The sequence below is a fragment of the Panthera pardus genome, unplaced genomic scaffold (genome assembly GCF_024362965.1).
Source record: "Panthera pardus isolate Hobbes unplaced genomic scaffold, ASM2436296v1 HiC_scaffold_27, whole genome shotgun sequence".
Classification (NCBI taxonomy): Eukaryota; Metazoa; Chordata; class Mammalia; order Carnivora; family Felidae; genus Panthera; species Panthera pardus.
The window spans coordinates 74,653,837-74,676,034 of record NW_026526843.1 but is presented as its reverse complement, the minus strand read 5'-3'; the positions used below and the strand labels follow the sequence as shown (position 1 = coordinate 74,676,034).

The 22,198-nt window shown below is 38.9% G+C and overlaps 1 protein-coding gene across 5 annotated transcripts in view; it reads right to left on the bottom strand.

Annotated features, from left to right (window-relative positions):
* Positions 1 to 249: 249 nt before the first annotated feature.
* The window catches only part of ASB12 (ankyrin repeat and SOCS box containing 12), a 107,500-nt gene continuing 85,551 nt past the window's right edge, over positions 250 to 22,198 (bottom strand). For 2 of the 5 annotated variants that reach the window (XM_019436694.2, XM_019436691.2), the window contains 2 exons: positions 1,012 to 1,861; positions 250 to 582 (listed from right to left, as the gene is read on the bottom strand). In XM_019436694.2, coding sequence (XP_019292239.1) covers positions 449 to 582; positions 1,012 to 1,837 — 960 coding nt within the window. In that variant the 5' untranslated portion in view covers positions 1,838 to 1,861 and the 3' untranslated portion in view covers positions 250 to 448. Of the gene's footprint in view, positions 583 to 1,011; positions 1,862 to 2,946; positions 3,106 to 6,713; positions 6,868 to 15,801; positions 16,011 to 22,198 lie in introns of those variants that run through there. The other 3 variants (XM_019436692.2, XM_019436693.2, XM_019436695.2) reach the window with 3 other exon arrangements.

The window sequence follows — 22,198 nt, the reverse complement described above, 5'->3', positions numbered from 1 at the left end:
GAGCAAACTGATGCTACTATTCCAATCAACCACTTGAATTCTTTGACCTTGCTTCTAAGGACAACACAGCTCTAAATTTTCTTTGAGATCTTGGAGGAGGTGTGAGCCATTGGATTATTTTTCCCCGCTGTCAGTTGTCAGGACTCCTATGCCTGTCAAATGCCAGATAATTACTATCCTTCCCTTTGGCCAACCAGACCCCTTCCCCCAGTAAACTCCCACCCCCCCCACACACACATATAGCAGACATAACATCCACCAGGATTTATTTTGATGAGGATTTTATTGTGGAGGATAATACAGGAGAGCAGCCACCAGGATTTATTTTGATGAGTATCTTATTGTGGAGGATATGGAGTAGCTCCAGGTGAATGGGTGGAGCCCTTCAGCTACCTGGGTCTCCAGGTGGTTTTTGTAGGTATTGTGGGTTTCTGTTAAGGCTGCAAGATTACAGTTGGTGTTTGAGGTAGCTAATCAACACAGGGGGAAGATCCAGCTGGTCAATGGCTTGTGGCTGGCTGGCCTGGTGCAGGGCTCTGCGGATAACTAAACGGGCCTGTGACAGTAGTGACCGTGGAGTGGCTACAGCAAGGAGAAATAGGTCATAAGAAGCATTTCTCAGAGTAATTGTCCCACCCAAGACTGCATCCACCCTGCCCTGGATCCTGCAGCCCTAATTGCTTTCTTCCTTCTAAGAAATCCCCTCACCCCGCCCTGTCCTCAATGCATGGTGCCAATAGGAACACACTGAAGTCTACAGAAGGCATGCTCAAGGCCACAAAACAGTCATTGGCAGGGCCAAAACTAGAAATTCTACTAGTGATATCCTCCACCTTATCTTAGTGATCCTTTCTCTAATAAGAAATCTATAACTTCTCCACTGGGGTCTCAGGAGAGGGAGAAGATGGTATTTTCTCCAATTCATCCCACAAGGATTAGCTTGGGGAGTGATTTGTGACCCTTGGACCTCCAAGCCAGAAGGTCTATAGAGCTAAGTTGCTTGACACTTACCTCGGGCCTGTAGCAGCAATGCAGTGCCTTTATTATCTTGCAAGTTCACGTCCAGGGAGAGAGATGGAAGGTAGATGTTAGCACCGAAATCAATTAGTAGCTGGATGTACTCTGGCTCACAATTATGGTGGAGGCAGATTTCAAGGAGGGTGCGGGGCTGTGGGACACGAGCCAATAGGTGCTGGTCAGTACAGTTGTAGTTGGGGTCTGCCCCATGGAGCAAAAGCAGGCGGAAACAGTCAAGATGCCCATAGACTGCAGCCAAATAGAGGGGGCCAGAACATGAAGCTATGTTTGATGCCCAGACTGGTAGTTTAGCCTTGACATTGGCCTCTGCACCATGGCCTAAGAGTTCCTGAAGGATGGCAGCAGCACCATCACGGGCAGCTGTGAGCACGGGAGAACAGTTGTTGTAGATACTACCACCAGGACAGGCACCAGCTTCCAAAAGCACACGCACACAGTCCAGATGGCCATGACTGACAGCAGTAAAAAGTGGTGTCTGTGCCTTGACATCCAAGCTGTCAACATCAGCACCATGTGCCAGGAGGACCTGCAAACAACTGAGGTGGCCATAAGAAGCAGCCAAGCGCAAGGGTGTCCCAGGAACACCCCAGCCACTTCTACTGTTGATGAAACGTTTGTAACGCTCCTGGCACAAAAGCTGGTGCAAGGTATAGGAGTCGTTGTCATACACTGCTTGATTGAGAGCCTGCTTCTCCCCTGTGTCGGTGTCCTCCTCCTCCTTGTCGTGCTGCAGGAGGGAGAAAATCTTGGTGATGTCCATGAGGTTCATCTTGATTGATTGCAGCAGAACTATTCTCATTATGAGCACAAGGATATGCCAGATCTGTGGGTGACAAATATTGGAGAGAGAATGAGGGCCCACACCAAAAAGCCTGGATGCCAAACCTTACCCCCTCCACCCTTCACCATCAGGCTCTTCACTCATGTGCCTCCTGCTTTTAATTCCTACTTCATCTTACGTTAGGGCTCAGAGATGGCTTCCCAAACACATAAGGCCATTTCACAGCTTGGTGCCTTTGCATATGCTGTTCTACTTGACATTCAAACTCCTACTTCTGGGAAGCCTTCCCTAATCTCCTCCTCCCCATGCTCAGGGATTCCAAAGGATCACACTAGACTTTATCTATGAACTTTCACACTACATTTGCACGTATCTATGCTTCAGTATGTAAACTCCAGGGTAAGGAACGCTGTATCCATCTGTATCCCTCCATTCCCAGTAGGGTCTACATCATTACTGGTGACTTGGTAGAGGCACCTTCCTTAGTTCAGAAAGTGTGGACTAATGAAATGACTCTAGTCTGGCAGTTGCTAGGCCAACAGAATGTTTTTTTTTGTGTATGTGTGTGGTGTCAAGTTGTCATCCCTGAGCATTCTGACATCAGTTTGATGGGGCAGGCACTCAATTCCACCTGTCAGCCTTTTAGATGAAATTCAACCTCCTCATAGTCCTTCATATGTGACCTCCACTCAGACTTAGGTCCCATGCTTCAGGCAACAGAGTTACACAGGAAATAGATGTTGAATGAAATTTACTAATTAAATAAATAGATGTCATTACAAAGAATAGACTTCAAGTAAAATGAAGTCAAAGAGATGGCAGAAAATAGTCATTTCCAGGGCAAATCGTCCTCTTTGGTGGACAACTGGTTTATCCTCCAGGACTACTTCAATACAGAAATCACTTTGATTCCAAGCACCTCCTTGGAACTTATGGACTCCCATCCCTTTAGGTCAAACCTTTTCCCATCCTCTCTGCCACACCCAATTTAGAGCCATGTCTCAACCCTCAACCCTTCTCTCACCATTATCCCCAGGCCTTATAAAATTACCCATGGCCCAGTGACTGACTTAACCCTTTGACCTTACCTGTCTTGTTCCTAGTGCTCAAAAGCCAAAGTCACCCACCTTAGTTTGTAATGTCATCAGGGTAAGCTGGTAGGTTTTCAGAGCTCAAGTCTTCCTTCTCTCCCATACCCTGCAGCCATGGTCTAAGGGCCATACACCTCCTTTTATTCACTGTATACCTCCATCCCTCTTTGTGAGCCTGGGACCTCAGGTACCTACCTCATAGAAAAAAAAATTGTGAGGTGGGTGGGTGGGGTCTCTCTCAGCTTTAGGCCCCTCCTCACCCACTAACATCAACTCCATATATGGTCTTTTTATTCCTTTGAGGTGTGCAATAAGTAGAGGATTTTAGAAATCAGGTAAACCTAAGTTTGCAACTCAGCACCCCAAGTTACTAGCTGAGAAGACATGGGCAAGTCTCTTCTCTTCTTTGGGACTAAGTTTCCTCATCTATAAGACAGAAATGATAATCCCTGCCTCATGGAGCTGCAATATAGTAGGTCTTAAAGGAACTTCCTCTCTCTGCCCCTTCAACCTCCTGACTGGCTCCTTCCCCTCAACCATCTTAGGAAACAAAACACTTCTATGGTTCTTTGTCTTACTCTAGCTAGCTTTATCTTCATCTCTCTCTTTTTCACCAAATATACCAAAGAGCTTTCTACCATCTACTTCTCTCTCATTCATTTCTTCAATTCCTGCAATCTGGCTCCACCCTTCTTCAACCACACAATAAAATAGTTCTTTAAACAGTCACCCTTGTGGTTAAATTTGTTGGCTCCTTCTCTTATCTTTCCTTCTGTGACCTTTCTGGTACACCTGTCCCCACTGGCCACTTTCTCCTACATACTCCTCCATTGGCTTCCTGACCATCACCCTCTCCTGATTTTTCTCCCTTATGTTCTACCCTGAAATAGTTATGCTCCCCTTTGTTCTCTCCTTGATCTTCTTTCCATTCCCAGAGATGCAGCTCTCACTGTAATTCTGATGCTTTCAAGTTTATCACTCCAAGCCCCCTAGCTAGCTCTCTTTTCAGCAAAAAAAGTATATATTCACTGAATTTCTTCAGGTCCTTCAAAGTCAGCAGTATCACACTACCACTACCATCACTACCATCAGCAAAGTTAATCCATATCTGTTTCTCACTATCCACCTGGTAAACCAAACCAAAAACCCAAGACTCATCTCAGTCCGCTTATCTCTTTGTCCCACTTTCATCCAATTGCTCATCAAGTCCTATGGATTTTACTTCCTAGAGGCCTCTACAGGCCACCTCCCTCTGACTTGTCCCCATTGCCAGTGCTTTACATAAGCTAGGTAAATCATTTTTTTTGTGTCAACTGTTGTAATAGTTTCCTAGCTAGTTTCCCCTTTTTCTTCACATTATAAAGCAATTGTTTAAAAATACAAATCTGGTCTGTGCCAATCCCGTTTTAAATCCCTTAATGGCTCCCCTTTCTTTCAGAGTATAGCCCAGATACTTTGGACTGGCTCACAGATTCTTTATGAGCAAATTTTGGCCAACATCTCCAGGCTCATTTCCTGCTACTCCTCTACTTATACCCCAAGACCCAGCAATAAGGGAAGAGAAATGGTGTCTCTCTGTAAACGTCATGCTTCTTTCTGTCACATGTAGTTCCTTCTGATGGGTTAGTTTCTCCAGAATTTGTGCTCTTATATAACTATAGCAGTCAGGACACTGTATCGTAACTCTTTTAAATGGGTCTGTTTTGCACTCACTGCAGAATGAGAGACCATGTAAAGTAGAGGTAAAACATGGTCTGGAATTCTGCTTCAATTCAAGCTCCACCACTTAGTAGCTGTGTGACCTAGAGCAGATCACTGCAGAATACTCTCTGTGCCTATTTCTTTATCTGTAAAGAGAGGATGATAGTAGTACCTGCTTCAGAGGGTTATTGTTAGGATTACATGAGTTAATATTTAAATTAATAAGTAAATGAGTTAATTGTTTAGGATAGCACCTGAATGTAGTAGTCAGTAACTCAGCAACTGTAGTACCAAGTGATTATTATTACCTAGGTCTCCAATTTCTACTATTGCTCCTTATTTAAAGTCCTATAACCTCAGATCTGGAATGCACCAAATAAATCATTTAATTTAATTCCCTTAGTTTAGAGGTAGAAAACCCAAGGCTCAAAGGAGAGCAGGACATCTTTTCTAAGGTCATATGGCTGTTATTACCCATTGTCTCATTAGCAGGAACCCAGAACACACCTATAATCTTGGGCTTTTCAAAGCAATTTCACATAGTGGAGTAGGTAATATCATCCCCATTTTGTGGATGAAAACACTGAGGTCTGAGAGGGCAAGGGATTTGTCATGTGCCTTACATCAAGGTAACAGCAGAGTCAGAAATAGAATCCGTGTTTCCCTATTGCCCGTCCTGTTCTTTCTATTGCAACTTGAAAAGCAAACACGTGCCCCTTTCCCTTGCCTTAAGCAGTCACATTGCAGCTCCCCAAATCCTCAGCTTTGAGGGTCATGCTGAGTTCCAGGGACTTCACTAATGGAAGGTTTCTTTTACGGATCATTTCTTTTGATAGCAAATAGGGATTCATTTACCCTTTGGTAGGGGAAGGGGAGACTGGTTCCAGGGAGATGAAGAGGGAAAGGAGTATAGAGGGAAATGCTGAGGCTCTCATCAAGGTCATACCAGGAGCCTATAGCAGGGCCCATCTAATGAGCCTCCATAGAGAGATCAAGTCATGGACCCCAGCTGGCTTAGGGATTTGGTGAATTGTGCCTTATTAGGATAAGAAAATCTAATTAATCTATTGTCTAACGTCACCTTGCTGTGGTTTATTAAGCTAAGAGTCATTACATGACCATTCTATGCAAGAATCCCTTTCCTGATCCCCAATTTGCAGGGGTTTTAAACCTTTTTTGTGACATTGACCCCTATGGCATTCTGGTTAAGTCTCTTGTCCCCTCTCAGAATGGTTTTTAATACATAAAATAAAGTACATAAGATTAAAGGAAACCAATTATATTGAAGTACAGCTATTTTTTAAAACTGCTTGATATAGTAATAAATGTTCTTTATTAACCCATTAAATACAAATATCTATTAATAATTTCTAAGTGATGATGAACATAAATGACATTTTAGATCTCTTCCACAACTGTAATATGATATGAAATGTCTGGGTTTTTTTTCTTGTGACCAAATTATAGTAACTGGTAGTACTACTGACATTTGCTGTCTGCATTCATCCTTGAAAAAAAATGGTAAATTTCAGTTAGAGATTAGGGGTGAAAAAAGGTAATTCTTTGTTCCATCCATGTTTTATGACCCTTTGAATTCTAAGGCTCTTTTGTGGGTCTATGAATACAAGTTAAGAACTCCTACAGGGGAGTGGCTGGTTTTGGTGGGCCCTAGAACAGTCCTCTAGGCATTACTAGACTATTTTTAAGCTTCATCTTCTTCCCCACAACCTGAGGAGCTCTGCCTTTCTGCCCTTGAGCCCACCCAGATGCACCCCCCAACAAAGACAACACACAGGGACACAAAGACAAATCATTATCTTCTCTGTTTTGTATAGCTGCAATTTCCCTCAAGAAGTGGGTCCATTTGGACCCCAGAGCCTAGGTACACATACTTTCCTGGGGCACAAACAGCAGGAAGCCATCATCATAACCCTCCTTCCCTCTGTGGGCAGATTTCCCTACTAACCTCCCAAGCACCCCCAGAAACCAGATCCAGTGGGAAAACCCTATGAAGGGTGGTGGTTACAGGTCCATGGGCCTGCAATCCTAAGTGTTCGTTCCTCCCTGGCTGCATAATTGGGTTCTAGGCTCCAGATACTCACTGGGCTTCTGCCTGAGGCCACGCTGCCAAGGGTCGCTGCCACTGCTGCCCCTCTTGTGAAGAAAAGGGCCCTGGTGGCCCCTCTGCAGGGAGCCCCTATTTGCCCCGGGGCCTAAGCAGGCAAAGTCCCTTGGTTTCTACTTTTAACAACACTGCCTAAAGGCTAGGCATCAGGGCCATGGGCTAATTTTAGGCTACCCTCCACCTCCACCCCCCTTCCAAGGGCTGTTTTATTTTACCCTTTCTGGGAGCAATCCAAGCAAGAGGAGGGGTGCCATCTGTGGGGAAGTCCTGGAAGGTCTGACTCACAGATAGACAGGTGCTTGGTGAGGCCAGGGCTCAGGCTTCTAGCATGTCCCCGCTTACCCCTCCCCACCATTGAAACAGGCAACACAACCAGGTCCCTGCACTGTGAATGTTCTCACCTAACCACCAAGGAGCCTGAGAAGGCCAGGCTCATCTAGCACATCTCCCTATAGGCCAAGGACTCTTTCCTTTCTCTTCCTAACTTAGCCTCTCTGCATTTCCTTTTTCCATTTTTGAAGGTTCAGCAACATATTGCTCTCCCCTCACCCCACCCTGCCCTCACTCCCAAGAGTGAGGAAGACAGTTGGAAGCAGAGACCTCCATACTGGAACATGTATCAGTAAAGCAGTAAAGTTTAATAAGTTTCAGAAAAACTTGCTCATTTATAAAGGCCTCCCCAATCCAGTAATCCCAGCTCTGTCTAAAGAAAATGCCCACAACTCTTCTCACACCTAAGGCATCAGATATGTTCAACACTGGAAACTTTGTCAAAAGCTCAGCTCTTAAGAGTATCATTTTATCTCGGGGCACCTGGGTGGCTCAGTTGGTTGAGCTTTGGCTAGGTCATGATCTCGTGGTTCATGAGTTCAAGCTCCGCATTGGGCTCTGTGCTGACAGTTCAGAGCCTGGAGCCTGCTTCAGATTCTGTGTCCCCCTCTCTCTCCGCCCCACCCCTGCTTGTGCTCTGTCTCTCTCTTTCAAAAATGAATAAACATTAACAAAATAAAAAAGTATCATTTTATCTCCCTGGTTGCCTTTAAATGAAGGCAGTGCTAGGGAGATACTTTTAGAAATAGTCACATTATCTATTTTAGGTGTCACTCAAAAAGAATCTGGGAGCCAGCTCCCTCTTCCCTCTGGGAAAAAATGCCAGCCTAGCGTTTGGTATACAAACTACACCACAATCTGATCATGCCAAGAAACTATGGAGAAACTAGCAAGTCGCCACTATGTGTAATGTTCTAGATGCAGGAAGAACACACGGAAAAGTAAGACATGTTGTCCCTGAAAAAGCTCACATCCTATTAGGAAAATCAGACATGGAAATAATCATACCTCACATAAATGCAAAAATGCCAGAACTAAAATCTGCCTATGGTTATCCTGCATTCATGTCGATCTCCCAAGGGGAGTTCAGGGGGTTACTGTGGGGTTCTGTCTCCTTACATGCCCCCACAAACAAAATAACTTGAATTTTTCTGCAAAGATATTCCAGTCTACCCAGAACCTGGATCCCCAGACCTCAGAGTCCTTCTATTTCCCTTCCAATGACCAAGGAAGAGAGAGTTTCAATTAGAAAAAATGAAAAGTCAGTGAGGGGACCAGAGCTATGTTGAGATAAAACACTAGCAACCTAGTTTCACATGATTACTTTGATGTTAGAATCTACACATTGAAAGGGAATTTCCACATTTCTGAGAGATGTTCAATTACTTCTGATTAAATGTTTCCAATAACAGGACACTCTCTACATCCAGAAACTGCAAATCTAATTACTTGGCAGCTCAGTTAGTTTTTCTTTCTGCTAAATTTATATTTGCATCTGCAACCCCTGAGGTTGACAGTTGAGCCTATCTTTGCTCACCCTTAAAACCTCAGAGAACATGATCATTTCCTTTGCCCCCAAATAGCCCTTTAGGGATCTGAACTCAGGTGTCCTATCCTTTATGTCACCTTATTTCAGGGAAAACAGTCCAACTCTTTAAACTATTTCTTTCAAGCTGGTATTTACCCAATCCCTTCCTCAGCCATGTCTACCACACTTATGAAGTGATCGTGAAGCCTGCTAACACATTGACACCACTGAGGAATTCATAGGATGCCAGATGACTTCTTAAGGAAGTGTAAGAGTATCCCAGTGTGATCAATGAAGATCAGAAGCATCAAAACTAAGCATCTGCTTCAGCTTAGTTTGAGCCAGTGGTCTAGAGCTATTAATTATCATTAAAAAAAATTTTTAATGTTTATTTATTTTTGAGAGGGAGACAGAGCGTGAGCGGGGGAGGGGCAGAGAGAGAGGGAGACACAGAATCCAAAGCAGGCTCCAGACTCTGAGCTGTCAGCACAGATCCCAACACGGGGCTCAAACCCACAGACTGTGAGATCATGACCTGACCTGAAGTTGAATGCTTGACTGAGCTACATAGGCGCCTCAGCTATTCATTATCTGAGGCCTTGTGCAAACCTCATTAGCAGCCAATAAATAAACTATTATGATGCTAAAGATGAAAGAGGGTATTATTCTTGGGGAAAAATATTAGTCAGAATTTTTTGTAGTAGTAATTTTTATTGAGGTAATTGTATATTCACATGTAGTGTAAAAAATATACAAAGATCTCTTGTACACTTTACTATTTCCCCCAATGGTAACAGTTTGCAAGATTATATAGTACAATATCACAAGTAGGATATTGACATTGATACAATCCACCTATCTTATACAGATTTTACTTGTAGTCATTTGTGTACATATGTATATTTACTGCTATACAACTTTATCACATATATAAATTCTTGTGTATACCACCACAGACAATATAGTTCTGTCACAATAAGGATACCTCATGTTGCCTATTTTTTCATGTTGCCTTTTTATAGCCATATCCACCTTGGTCTCTAACCCTGGCAATCTCTAATACGTTCTCCATTTCTATAATTTTGTCATTGCAAAATTATATAAGTGAAACCATACCTTTTGGAATTCACTCTTTTTCATCTAGCATGCCCTTGAGATTCATCCAAGTTGCTGTATGTATTAAGTTTGTTTTTGTCACTAAGTGAGATTCTGTGGTATGTATGTTTGTTTAACCACTGACCCAGTGAAGGATATCTAGGTTGTATGTAGTATTTGGCTATTAAGAATAAAGCTTTTATGAAAATCCATGTGCAGGTCTTTATCACAGTAGTTATATTGTAGACTTTATTATCGGGAAGAGTGTAATTAGCTATTTTATAATAGTAAATATATATATAACAAAATTTGCCATTTAAAACATTTTTTTTAATTTAGAGAAGTTTAGGTTTACAGAAAAATTGAGAGGAAAGTATATAGATTTCTCATATACCTTCTACTCCTACACATGAATAGCTTCCTCCATTATCAATATCCCTCACAAGAGTAGGACATTTATAATAACTGATGGACCAAAATTGACACATTTTAAGTCCATAGTTTTCATTAGGGTTCACTCTCAGCATTATACACTCTATAGGTTTGGACAAGCTATAACAATATTTATCCATCATTATGGTACACAGAGTATTTTCACTGCCTCAAAAATTATCTGTGCTCTACCTATTCATTCTACCACCACCCTAAGCACAAGGCTTCAGTGATCTTTTTACTGTCACCATAGTTTTGCATTTTCTACAGTGTCATATAATTAGAATCATGCAGTATGTAGCATTTTTTTAATGTTTAATCATTTTTGAGAGAGACAGAGAGAGACAGAGCACGAGTGGGGAGGATCAGAAGAAGAGGGATACACAGACTTGAAGCAGCTCCAGGCTCTGAGCTATCAGCACAGAGCCTGATGTGGGGCTTGAACCCATGAACCATGAGATCATGACCTGAGTCGAAGTTGGCAACTTAATCGACTGAGCCACCCAGGTGCCCCGGTATGTAGTTTTTTTTAGATTGGCTTCTTTCACTTAGCAATGTGCGCAATGTGCATTTAAGGTTTTTCCATGTATTTTCAGGGCTTGATATCTCATTTCAATGCTGAAGAATATTCCATTGCCTAGCTATACCAGTTTATTTATTTATTTATTTATTTTTTTTTTTAGTTTTTTTTTTTTTTTCAACGTTTTTTATTTATTTTTGGGACAGAGAGAGACAGAGCATGAACGGGGGAGGGGCAGAGAGAGAGGGAGACACAGAATCGGAAACAGGCTCCAGGCTCCGAGCCATCAGCCCAGAGCCTGACGCGGGGCTGGAACTCACGGACCGCAAGATCGTGACCTGGCTGAAGTCGGACGCTTAACCGACTGCGCCACCCAGGCGCCCCGATATACCAGTTTATTTTTATATTTACCTACTGAAGGACATCTTGGTAGCTTCCAAGTTTGAGCAATTCTGAATAAGGCTGTTCTAAATATCACATGTAGGTTTTTGTGTGGATATAATTTTTCAACTCTTCTGGGTAAATACCAAGAAGTGTGATTGCTGGAATGTATGATAAGAGCATGTTGAGTTTTATAAGAAACTGCCAAATAGTTTTCCAAAGTGGCTATATCGTTTTGCATTCCTACAAGTAATGAATAAGAATTGCTTTTGTTCCACATACTTTTCAGCATTTGGTGTTGTCGATATTCAAAATGTTGGTCATTCTAATAGGTGTGTAGAGGTATCTCATTGTCATATTTTGCATTTGATTGATGACATATGATGTGGAGCATCTTTTCATATGCTTATTTGCCATCTGTGTGCATTCTTTGATGAGGTGTCTGTTATGATAACTGGCCAATTTTTAATTTATTTTCAATTTATTTATTTAAATTCAAATTAGTTAACATACAGTGTAGTATTGGTTTCAGGGGTAGAAACCAGTGATTCATCACTTACATATAACATCCAGTGCTCATACCAACAAGTGCCCTCCTTAATGCCCATCACCCATTTAGCTCACCCCTACCCATCTCCCCTCCAGCAACCCTCGGTTTGTTCTCTTCCTTTAAGAGTCTCTTATAGTTTGCCTCCCTGTTTTTATCTAATTTTTCCTTCCCTTTCCCTATGTTCATGTTTTCTTTCTTAAATTCCACATGAGTGAAATCATATGACCCTTGTCTTTCTCTGACTTATTTCACTTACCAAAATACACCCTAGTTCCATCCTCATTGTTGCAAATGGCAAGATTTCTCTTCTTTTCTTTCTTTCTTTCTTTCTTTCTTTCTTTCTTTCTTTCTTTCTTTCTATCGCTGAATAGTATCCCATTGTATTCCATATATATACCCAACATCTTCTTTATCAGGGGACTGATGAATATCAGTCAATGGACATTTGGACTATTTCCATAATTTGGCTATTGTTGATAGCACTGCTATAAACTTTGGGGTGCATGTGCCCCTCTGAATCAGCATTTTTGTATCCTTTGGATAAATACCTAGGAGTGCAATTGCTGGGCCATTTGGTAGCTCTATTTTTTATTTTTTGAGGGACCTCCATACCATTTTCCAGAGTGGCTGTACTAGTTTGCATTTGCACTAGCAGAGCAAAAATGTTCCCCTTTCTCTGCATCCTTTCCAACTTCTGTTGTTTCCTATTCATCTTAGCCATTCTGAGAAGTGTGAGGTGGTATCGCATTGTGGTTTTGATTTGTATTTCCCTGATGATGAGTGATGTTGAACATCTTTTCATGTTTCTGTTAGCCATTTGAATATCTTCTTTGGAAAATTGTTTATTCATGTCTTCTGCCCATTTCTTAAGTCGATTATTTGTTTTTTGAATGCTGAGTTTGATAAATTCTTTATAGATTTTGGATACTAACCCCTTATCTGATATGTCATTTGCAAATATATTTTCCCATTCTGTTGGTTGTCTTTTAGTTTTGTTGATTGTTTCCTTTGCTGTGCAGAAGCTTTTTATCTTGATGAGATCCCAATAGTTCATTTTTGTTTTTTGTTATTATTTTCCTTGCCTTCAGAGACATATCTAGTAAGAAGTTGCTGCAGCTGACATGGCCCATTTTTAAATTTGTTTTCTTATTGCTGAATTTTAAAAGTTCTTTGTGTAATTCGAATAACAATCCTTCATCAAATGTATCTTTTGCAAATATTATTCCTAGTCCTTGGCTTCTCATTCCCTTAACAGTGTCTTTTGAAGAGCGAAGTCTTTTAATTTTAATGAAGTCCAGCTTGTCAATTATTTCTTTCATGGATTGTGCCTTTGAGATATATATATATATATATATATATATATATATATATATATATATATATATATAGCTATTGCTATACTAAAAGTCATCTAGGTTTCCTCCTAGGCTGTCTTCTAGGAGATTTGTAGTTTTGTGTTTTACCTGGTCCATGATCCATTTTTAGGTGGCTTTTGTGGAGGGTGTAAGGTCTGTGTCCTGATTTATTTATTTTTTCCTTTTTGCTTGTGGACGTCCTATTGTCCTAGCACCATTTGTTGAAAAGATTATCTTTGTTCCATTGTATTGTATTTGTCAAAGGTCAGTTAATTGTATTTATATGGGTCTATTTCTGGGCTCCCTATTCTGTTCTATTGATCTATTTGTCTATTCTTTTGCCAATAACACATTGTCTCATTTACTATAGCTTTATAGTAAGTCTTGAAATTGAGTGGTGTCAAAAAAAATAAATAAAAATAAAAAAAAAGAAATTGAGTGGTGTCAGTGCTTCAACATTGTTCTTCTTCTTCAATATTGTGTTGATTATTATGGATCTTTTTGCCTTTCTATGTAAATTTTAGAATCAGTTTGTCATTTTCACAAAAATAACTTGCTGGGACTTTGGGCTTGCACTGAATCTATAGATCAAGTTTGGAAGAACTGACATCTTGATAGTATTGTATTTCTGTTTCATTCATGAGAATTTTGTAGTTTTCTTTATGTAGATCTTTTACATATTGTGTACAATCTATCCTTACATATTTCATTATTTTGGGGGTCCTAAGGTAAATGGTTTTGTTTTTACTTTTAACTTATACTTATTCATTGCTGGTATACAGAAAGTGATTAACATTCATATATTAACCTTGTATCCTGCAACCTTGCTATAATTCCTTATTAGTTTCAAGAGTTGTTCTATTCTTTCAGATTTTCTACTTAAAATCCTGTCATCTGCAAACAAAGACTGCTTTATTGTTCCATTTCCAATCTGTATACCTTTAATTTCTTTTATTACTTTATCATTTTACTAGGACTTCCAGTATTGAAAAGGAGTGGCAAGAGGGGATATCCTTGTCTTGTTTCTGATATTAGTGGGAAAGCTTTGAGGTTCTTGCTATGAGGTAAGATGTTAGCTACAGTTTTTTTTTTTTGTAGATATTCTTTATGAATTTGAGAAAGTTCTCCTGTATTTCTAGTTTACAGAAGTTTTACCCTGAGTATTAGATATTGCCAAATACTTTTTCTGTATCTACTGATATGATGATGTGATTTTTTTAAGCATGTTGCTGTGATGGATTACAATAATTGAATTTTAAATGCTGAACCAGCTAGCTTTTCATGCCAGAATAAACCCCACTTGCTCATGGGGTATAATTCTTTTTACGAATTGTTTGATTTGATATGGTAATATTTTCTTGATGATTTTTACATCTATGTTCATGATAGATATTGGTCTGTAATTTTCTTGTAATGCCTTTGTCTGATTTTGGTGTTAGGGCATCCTGACCTTATAAAATGAGATAAAAAGTGTTCTCCATGCTTCAATTTCTGGGGGAAATTGTAGCGAATTGGTATAATTTCTTCTTAGATGTCTGGTAGAATCTACCACTAAACTTTCTGGGACTGGTGATTTCTGTTTTGGAAGGTTATTAATTCTTGATTCAGCTTCTTAATAGATACAGGCCTATCAGATTGTCTATTTATTCTTGTGTGAATTTTGTAGGGGTTGTTTTTCAAGAAATTCTTCTGTTTCATCCAGATTATTAAATTTATGGGCATAGTGTTGTTCATAATATTTCATTATTATCATTTTAATTTCCAATTAATCATTTGTGTCTTCTTTCTTTTTTGCATAGTTAACATGACTAGAGGTTTAACAACTTTAGTCATCTTTTCAGAGAATTAACTTTCAGTTTTGTGGATTTTCTTTATTATTTTCTGTTTTTGATTTCATAAATTTCTGCTCTAATTTTATTTCTCTTCTTCTCCTTTATTTTTGTTATTATTTTATTTTAACTCAAGTATAGTTAACATACAGTGTTATATTAGTTTCAGGTATACAATAGTGTTTTAGTTTACTCTTCTTTTCCTAGTTTTCTAAGGTAGAATCTTAGGTTATTTATTTTAGATCTTTCTTGTTTTCTAATTCAATGATATAAAGTTTCCCCTAAGTATTACTTTCACAGTGTCCCATAAATTTTGATAAGTTGTATGTTAATTTGCATTTAGTTAGAAATATTTTAAAATTTCTCTTGAGAATTATTCTTTGACCCGTGTGTTGTTTAGTCTCCTAGTATATTGGGCTATTCCAGTTACCTTTTGGTTATCAAATTTTAGTTTAATTATATTGTGTCTGAGAGTATACTCTGATTTCTATTCTTTTCTTAACTTATCCTAGCTTATTTTGTATAATTGATATGCAATCTTATTTAAGTTTAAAGTGTAAAATGTGATAATTTGATACACATATATATTGTAAAATGTTTACCAAGTTAGGTTAGTTAAAACATTTTTCACCTCATATAATTACCATTTTGTTACTGTTATGGTGAGAACATTAATGCTTTACTCTCATAGCAACTTCCAAGTATAAAATGCAGTATTGTTAACTGTAGTTAGCATACTGCACTTTAGATCCCTAAATTTACTCTTATAATTAAAAGCTTTTACATTTTGACCAACATCTCCAAGGATCGTTCAATATTTGCAAATAACTTAACATGATATACTACATTAATAAAAGAAAGGATAAGAACCATATGACCCTCTCAATAGATGGAGAAAAAGCATTTGAAAAAGTGCAGCATGTATTCTTGATAGAAGCCCTCAACGGGGTGCCTGGGTACACTTGGAGATTTTTTTTTTTTTTAACTCAAACTTTTCTATACCGAGTCTCCAGTAATATTTCAATTAAATGTTAAGTTTTCCTACCTGCTACTGGTTCCCATGGAGGTTTTTATTCTTGGCTTTCTGCTCTGATAAACTGTGATTCCTCTGTATCTGCATGTCTCTCCAATTTGGGGGAAAGTAGTTTGTCCTGTGATCTAAATTCTCTGATGGATCTTTAAAAAAGCTGTGGATCTTTAGTTTGTTCAACTCTTTTCTTGCTATTTGGATGGAAGTGATGAGTTTCAAGCTCCCTGCATGGTGGAAGAGAAACAAATTCTTTCAGTGTTTTTTAAAATGTCCTTTGAAATTTCCTGTTTGTTCCATGGATTATTTAGAAGTTTGCTTATTGGGGTGCCTGGGTGGCTCAGTCAGTTAAACGTCCAGCTTTAGCTCAGGTCATGATCTTGCAGTTCATGAGTTTGAGCCCCACATCAGACTGTGTTGATAGCTCAGAACCTGAAGGATTCTGTGTCTCCCTCTCTCTCTGACCATCCCTCGCTCATACTCTGTCTCTGTCTCTGTCTCTCTCTCTCTCTCTCTCAAAAATAAATAAAAATACATTAAACATTTTTTAAAAAAATTGAAAAAGAAGTGTGCTTATTAATATCAGAGTGGTTAAAGATTTTTACTATTATTTTTCTATTATTGATTTCTAGTTTCACTACACTGTGGTCAGAACACACACTCTGTATGATTACAATTCCTTTAAATTTGTTGAATTTGTTTTATGGCCCAAGATATAGTCTCTTTTGGTATATGTTCTATCAGAGCTTCAAAAGAATATGTATTCTGCTGTTGTGGGATGGCATTCTCAGTATGTCAAATAGATTCTGTTGGTTGATTGTATCTTTCATTTCTATATCCTTGCTGAATTTCTTTCTAGTAGTTTTATCAGTTGCTGAAAGATGGAACTGCAGCCCCCAACTATTGGTTTGGATCTATTTTATTCATATCTATCAGTTTTTATTTTATGTATTTTGAATTTCTTTGGTTTGTACATATTTAGGATCATTATGTCTTTCTGGTGGATTAATCCTATACTCATTATATCTTTTATAATAATTTTCTTTGTTATAAAGTATACTTTACTAGATGTAATCTTCTAATCTATGTCTTTTAATTGTTGTATTTAGACCATTTACACTTAAGGTAATTGTTGAAATGCTGAAATGGCTTAAGTTGGCCATTTTATTATTTGTTTCCTTTGGTTCATATTCATGGCTTCCTGTGAGTTACTTGGACACTTTTTAGGATTCCATCTTGATATATTTATAGAGCGTATGTTGTTATATAGTTTCATAGTGGTTGCTCTGGGTATCAAAATATACCTATGTGAATTCTCACAGTTTATGAGTATTAACATTTTACCACTTCTGTGAAGTGTGGAAACTTTACATCCACTTAGGTTCCTTTACCCTCCTGCTTTTTAAATAGCATTGTCATATATCAGATAGTGTTATAATTTTTGTTTCAATTGTCAAATATAATTTATAAAACTCATAAGAAGAATAGTCTACGGTATGTACATACCCATATTTCTGCTTTCTATTGTTCTTTCTTCCTGATGCTCCAATATTTCTTTATTATTTCCTTTATGTTGAAGAGATCTATTTAGCAAGGCTTTAAGAGTAGGTCTGCAAGCAACACATTCTTTTAGTTTTTCTTTATCTGAGGATTTCTTTTCCTATGCATTCCTGAAGGATAGTTTCACTGACTTCAGAATTTGCAGTTGACAGTATTTTCTGTCAGCAGTTGAAAAATGTCCTTTTTTTCTGGCTTCCACAGTTTAATATGAAAAATTCACTCTCATTTGAATTGGTATACCCCTATAAAATCCTATAGATAATGTGCCATTTCCCTCTGGCTGTTTTCAATATCTTTTGTTTGTCTTTAGCTTTCAAAAGTTTAATTATGATGTCTTCTGGCATAGATTTCTTTGGGTTTATTTTCTTTGGGTTTTACTCAGCTTCTTAAATCTGTAGGTTTGCATCTTTTACCAAATTTGGGATGACCCGCTCTCTCTTTTCCTTCTCTAATTCCAGAAATGTGAATTTTTTTAGTTATTATTGTTACACAGGTTCCTGAGGCTCAGTTAATTTTTTAAGTCAGTTTTCTCTTTTTCAGATTTGTTAAATTTTGTTGATCTGTCCTTAAGTTCATGTATTCTATCTTCTGTTATCGCCATTCTATTGGGATCCTATTCAGAAGATTTTTGTTTTTTTTTTTAAATTTCTGTTATTGTGTTTTTCAGTTGTATAATTTCCATTTGGTTCTCTTTTTAAATAACATCTATTTCTTTGCCAAGCCTTTTCATTTTTTCCTTTAAAATAATTTTAATTGCCTAAAAAAACATTTATTTAGTTTTGAGAGAGACGGAGCATGAGCAGGGGAGGGGCATAGAGAGGGAGACACAGAAACTGAAGCAGTCTCCAGACTCTGAGCTGTCATCACAGAGCCCAACGCGGGGCTCAAACCCACGAACCATGAGATCATGACCCGAGGCAAAGTCAGACACTCAACCGACTGAGCCATCCAGGCGCCCCTAATTGCCTTTTCAATAGTTTTTATTACAGAAGTTTTAAAATTCTTGTCAGATAACTCTAATATTTGATTCATGTTGGTGTTGATGTAAATTGATTGTCTTTTCTTATTCAGATTGTGACTTTCCTGGCTTTTGGTATTATGGGTGATTTTCTATTACGTCCCAGACATTTTGCTGAGTATGTTAGGAGACTTTGGGTTCTATTTAAATCTTCTGTTTTAGTAGACAGTTACCTTAACTTTAGCATGCAGATCTTGGCCTACTTTTGTCAACTGTGGTTCCACCGGTAATTTAGGTTTTAGAGCCTTTGTGATGCTATTTTAGTCTGCTTGTTTTATTTGGTACCACTGGGGATCCCACTCATTTGTTTGTGCAGCTTCAGAAGGTACAAAGGCTTTCCCTGGGCCTGTTGCCCAGTGTCTCTAACTGGGGAATGGGAGTCTTAGGCCTGCAAAGACAAAGAGGCTTCCTGGCTCGTCCCTTGTTTTGACAGAGTCATCCTTGCCCATGGAGATGGAAATGGCTTTCTGGGAGGAGTGGTTGTTGTGGCAGGGCCACTCTTGTTGATGTCTCTTGGATGCTCAGTGTCTCTGGTTGGGAACGGGCAGAGATGGAGAGCCCTTCCCTTAGCTGATTATTATTAATGGGGGTTACAGTCTTGATTAATCTCCATTGCTGATGTTGCCAATCTCACCACTTGTTAGAGGGACTCCTGTTTGATCTGGGGGGAAAAAGAGCTTACCTGGGCTGCCTCCTGTTGTAAGGTTGGGGGTCATAAAATGTTCCAGCCCTGCACTGCCTTCTACTTTTGGGTTGTTACTCCAGACCTGTGGTCCCAAGTAAGTTCTTTTACCACCTTTCAGTTCTCCTGTGATTTCCTCTTATGTTATATCCAAGGTTTACAGTTGTACTTAAAATGAGCAGTAAGCAATGAGTTTACAACACCCAGTCTGGAACAGAGGTCCAAACAACAGGATTTTATAGTATGAAATTTTGAAGAGAGACAGCATTTTAGAGTCAGTCTTGGGTTCCAATAGCCTATACACTAGCTTGGTGACTCAGACACAGGACTTTAGCTATTTAAGCAAGACGAAATATATTTCAAGCTCACAGCTCAAAACCCTGCACAGATGAGCCACTCATTAAGTAGGTATTCAATCTTTTCTAGAAATCACATCATTCAAACTACATGTTTTAGACATAAGTCTACAGAGGCCTAGAGAAAGGAAAGAGCCTTTTAAATGTGCTGTGACTCACATATACCCAAGTGACATTATTTTTTCCAAAGCCCAAAAACATACTGTGTCAATTCTTGGTTATTTGTTTCCTTGCTTGTATATGGTAGTTCTGGTTCAGTTAGACAGGATTTGAAGATTTAAGCTGATAGTACCAACTTATATTTGAAAAATACCTTCAAATTTACAAAATGTTTTTGCATTTATAATTTCTCTTGGTTGCCACAATCTTAGTGTGGGACTGGCAGGGCAAAAGTTATTCCTATTTCGCAAATAAGGACAAACTGTAAGTTGGGAGGATGAGACTCATTCAGAATGATTTCCCACATTTTCTCCTGTGAAATCAGACCCTTACTGGGTGACAGGAGGCTGTGGAAATAGTTGGTTTCAGAATACCTAGCTTTCCATGCCCTTGGCTATAGCTAAACCAGTGGGTTACCTTATGACTACATAGGTAGTAGTCATAAGAGTAGATGGATTCTAAGTTCAGGCTTATATTCCCTACATACTAAAATACTTGAACTTAGAGTCATATTATTCTTAAATAATTTGTTGGTAATAAAAATCCTCCCAGATAAATGAAATTCTCTGTCTGAATAGATCACCTCAGGGAAGGGGGTATCTTAAATCGGAAAGGAGGTTACTGAATTACAATAAAGAGAAATAGGGTGTAGTACAGGAAGGCAAGATTGAATTTGAAGTAGAAGAAAGCTTTAGTTTGGCCAAACAATAGGGATTTGGTTAAATAAACTATAACTCATATAATGAGACACTATGTGACCATTAAAAATGAGATTGATTTATATTTATTGAAATGAAAAGATGTTTAAAATTAAGCAAGAAACTTACATAGGGGTATAGAGTATGACTAGGTTTTCTGTGTGTGAATGTAGATTCTTCTCTGCATAGAGGACTTTGCTGCCTTTTTTTGGTTATTATTTTTTTAAAGTTTATTTATTTTCTGAGAGTGAGAGAGAGAGAGAGAGACAGAGAGAGAGACAGAGAGTGGAAGGGGTACAGAGGGAGAGAGAGACAATCCCAAGCAGGCTCCGCACTATCAGCGCAGAGCCTGATGCAGGATTCGAACTCACAAACCATGAGATCATGACCTGAGCCACAACCGAGTCAGATACTTAACTGACTGAGCCACCCAGGCGCCCCTGGTTCTCTATATTCTAAAAACATTCCATAACAAAGATTTCTTCGTTAATTATAAAAGAGAACCATAGTCTAATCCACTTGTTATAAACTGAATGCTGTGTGTCCCCCAAATTCATGTTGAAATTCTACCCTCTGATATGATGGTAGTAGGAGTTGGGGCCTTTAGGAGGTGATTAGGATTAGATGAAATCATAAAGGTGGAACCCTCGTGAATGGGATTAGTGCCATATTAGGAGTTATGAGAGAGCATGCTTCTCTCTCTGCTCTCTATCATGTGACGTTACAAGTGAAATGATAGTGATCTAGAAAGCAGGGTCTTGCCAGATAGCAAATCTGCCAGCAGCATGATCTTGGACTTCCTAGCCTCCAGACTGTAAGAAATGTTTGTTGTTTATAAGCCACCCAATCTCTGGTATTTTTTTTTATAGTAGCCTGGATGGACTAAGACAGAAATTATATTATAACATTATATTGCAAACTAATTGTCTAAAGACAATGTGTCATGAATAGGAAAGAGGTGTATAGAGTTGAGAGGGAAAAGGAAGCCCTAAGAGTAAGAACTGATTAATCAGCAACAATAGGGCTGAAAATAGGAAGAGGCTGACTAATGCATTTTGATTGCCTTTATTTATGTGCCCCACACTTTACCAGATAGTACTTTACATCTTAGCTCAGTTAATCTGTACACCTGCCCTGTGTGGAAGGTACACTTATCACCCCCATTTTTCAGATAAGAACTTTGAGGCTCAGAGAAGGGAAATGACTTACCCAAGGCCATACAGTTAGTAAATGGCAAATCCAGGACTAGAACTCAGGTCTCTCTGTATTCTATCCATTAGAGGCCCTGGACATATGGCTCCCAAAGAGGGAGTCTTTACTGTGACGCAAGGGGAGATAGCTGGCCTCTTTTTTGGTCTGGAGGAAATAACCCCTGAGTTTATGAGGCTTCATGTGTGAAGATTCTTACTGGGCAGTAGGAGAAGGCCTTGGAAAGGGATAAAGAGCCTCATCCCTGGACAGGTATATCAGTAAGTGTAAATGAATACATTGGTAATCATTCAGACAGTATGGTTTTGTGAGTAAAGTTGGTGTCAGTCTTGTCCTCACAGCTTATCAATGACAGCTATACCATGTATAGCCTTGCACTTGCTGTCAATAGGCAGGCATCCTCTCTGCTACCTATCTTGTTTTATTTTAACATCCACAGGGTATGCTTTAAGCTACCTGAAGATTTTCTGCCTTTATAAGATGGTTCATCTGTTATGACTGGGTCAGGGTGCCTTTTTTTGAAAATATGCCACCTTTCCTTTTATTTGTAGCTATTACACAGCAAACACATATACCTAAAAGATTAGAGGTTTTTAATTTTAGATAAAAAATTGTATCAACAAAACATGTTTAAACTGGAACACAACTGCAGAATGGGGCCAGTGGGCAATTTGGCACAAGATGGAACAAATGGCAGTGAACACCCTGATGAGGGCATAAACCCATTCCCCAG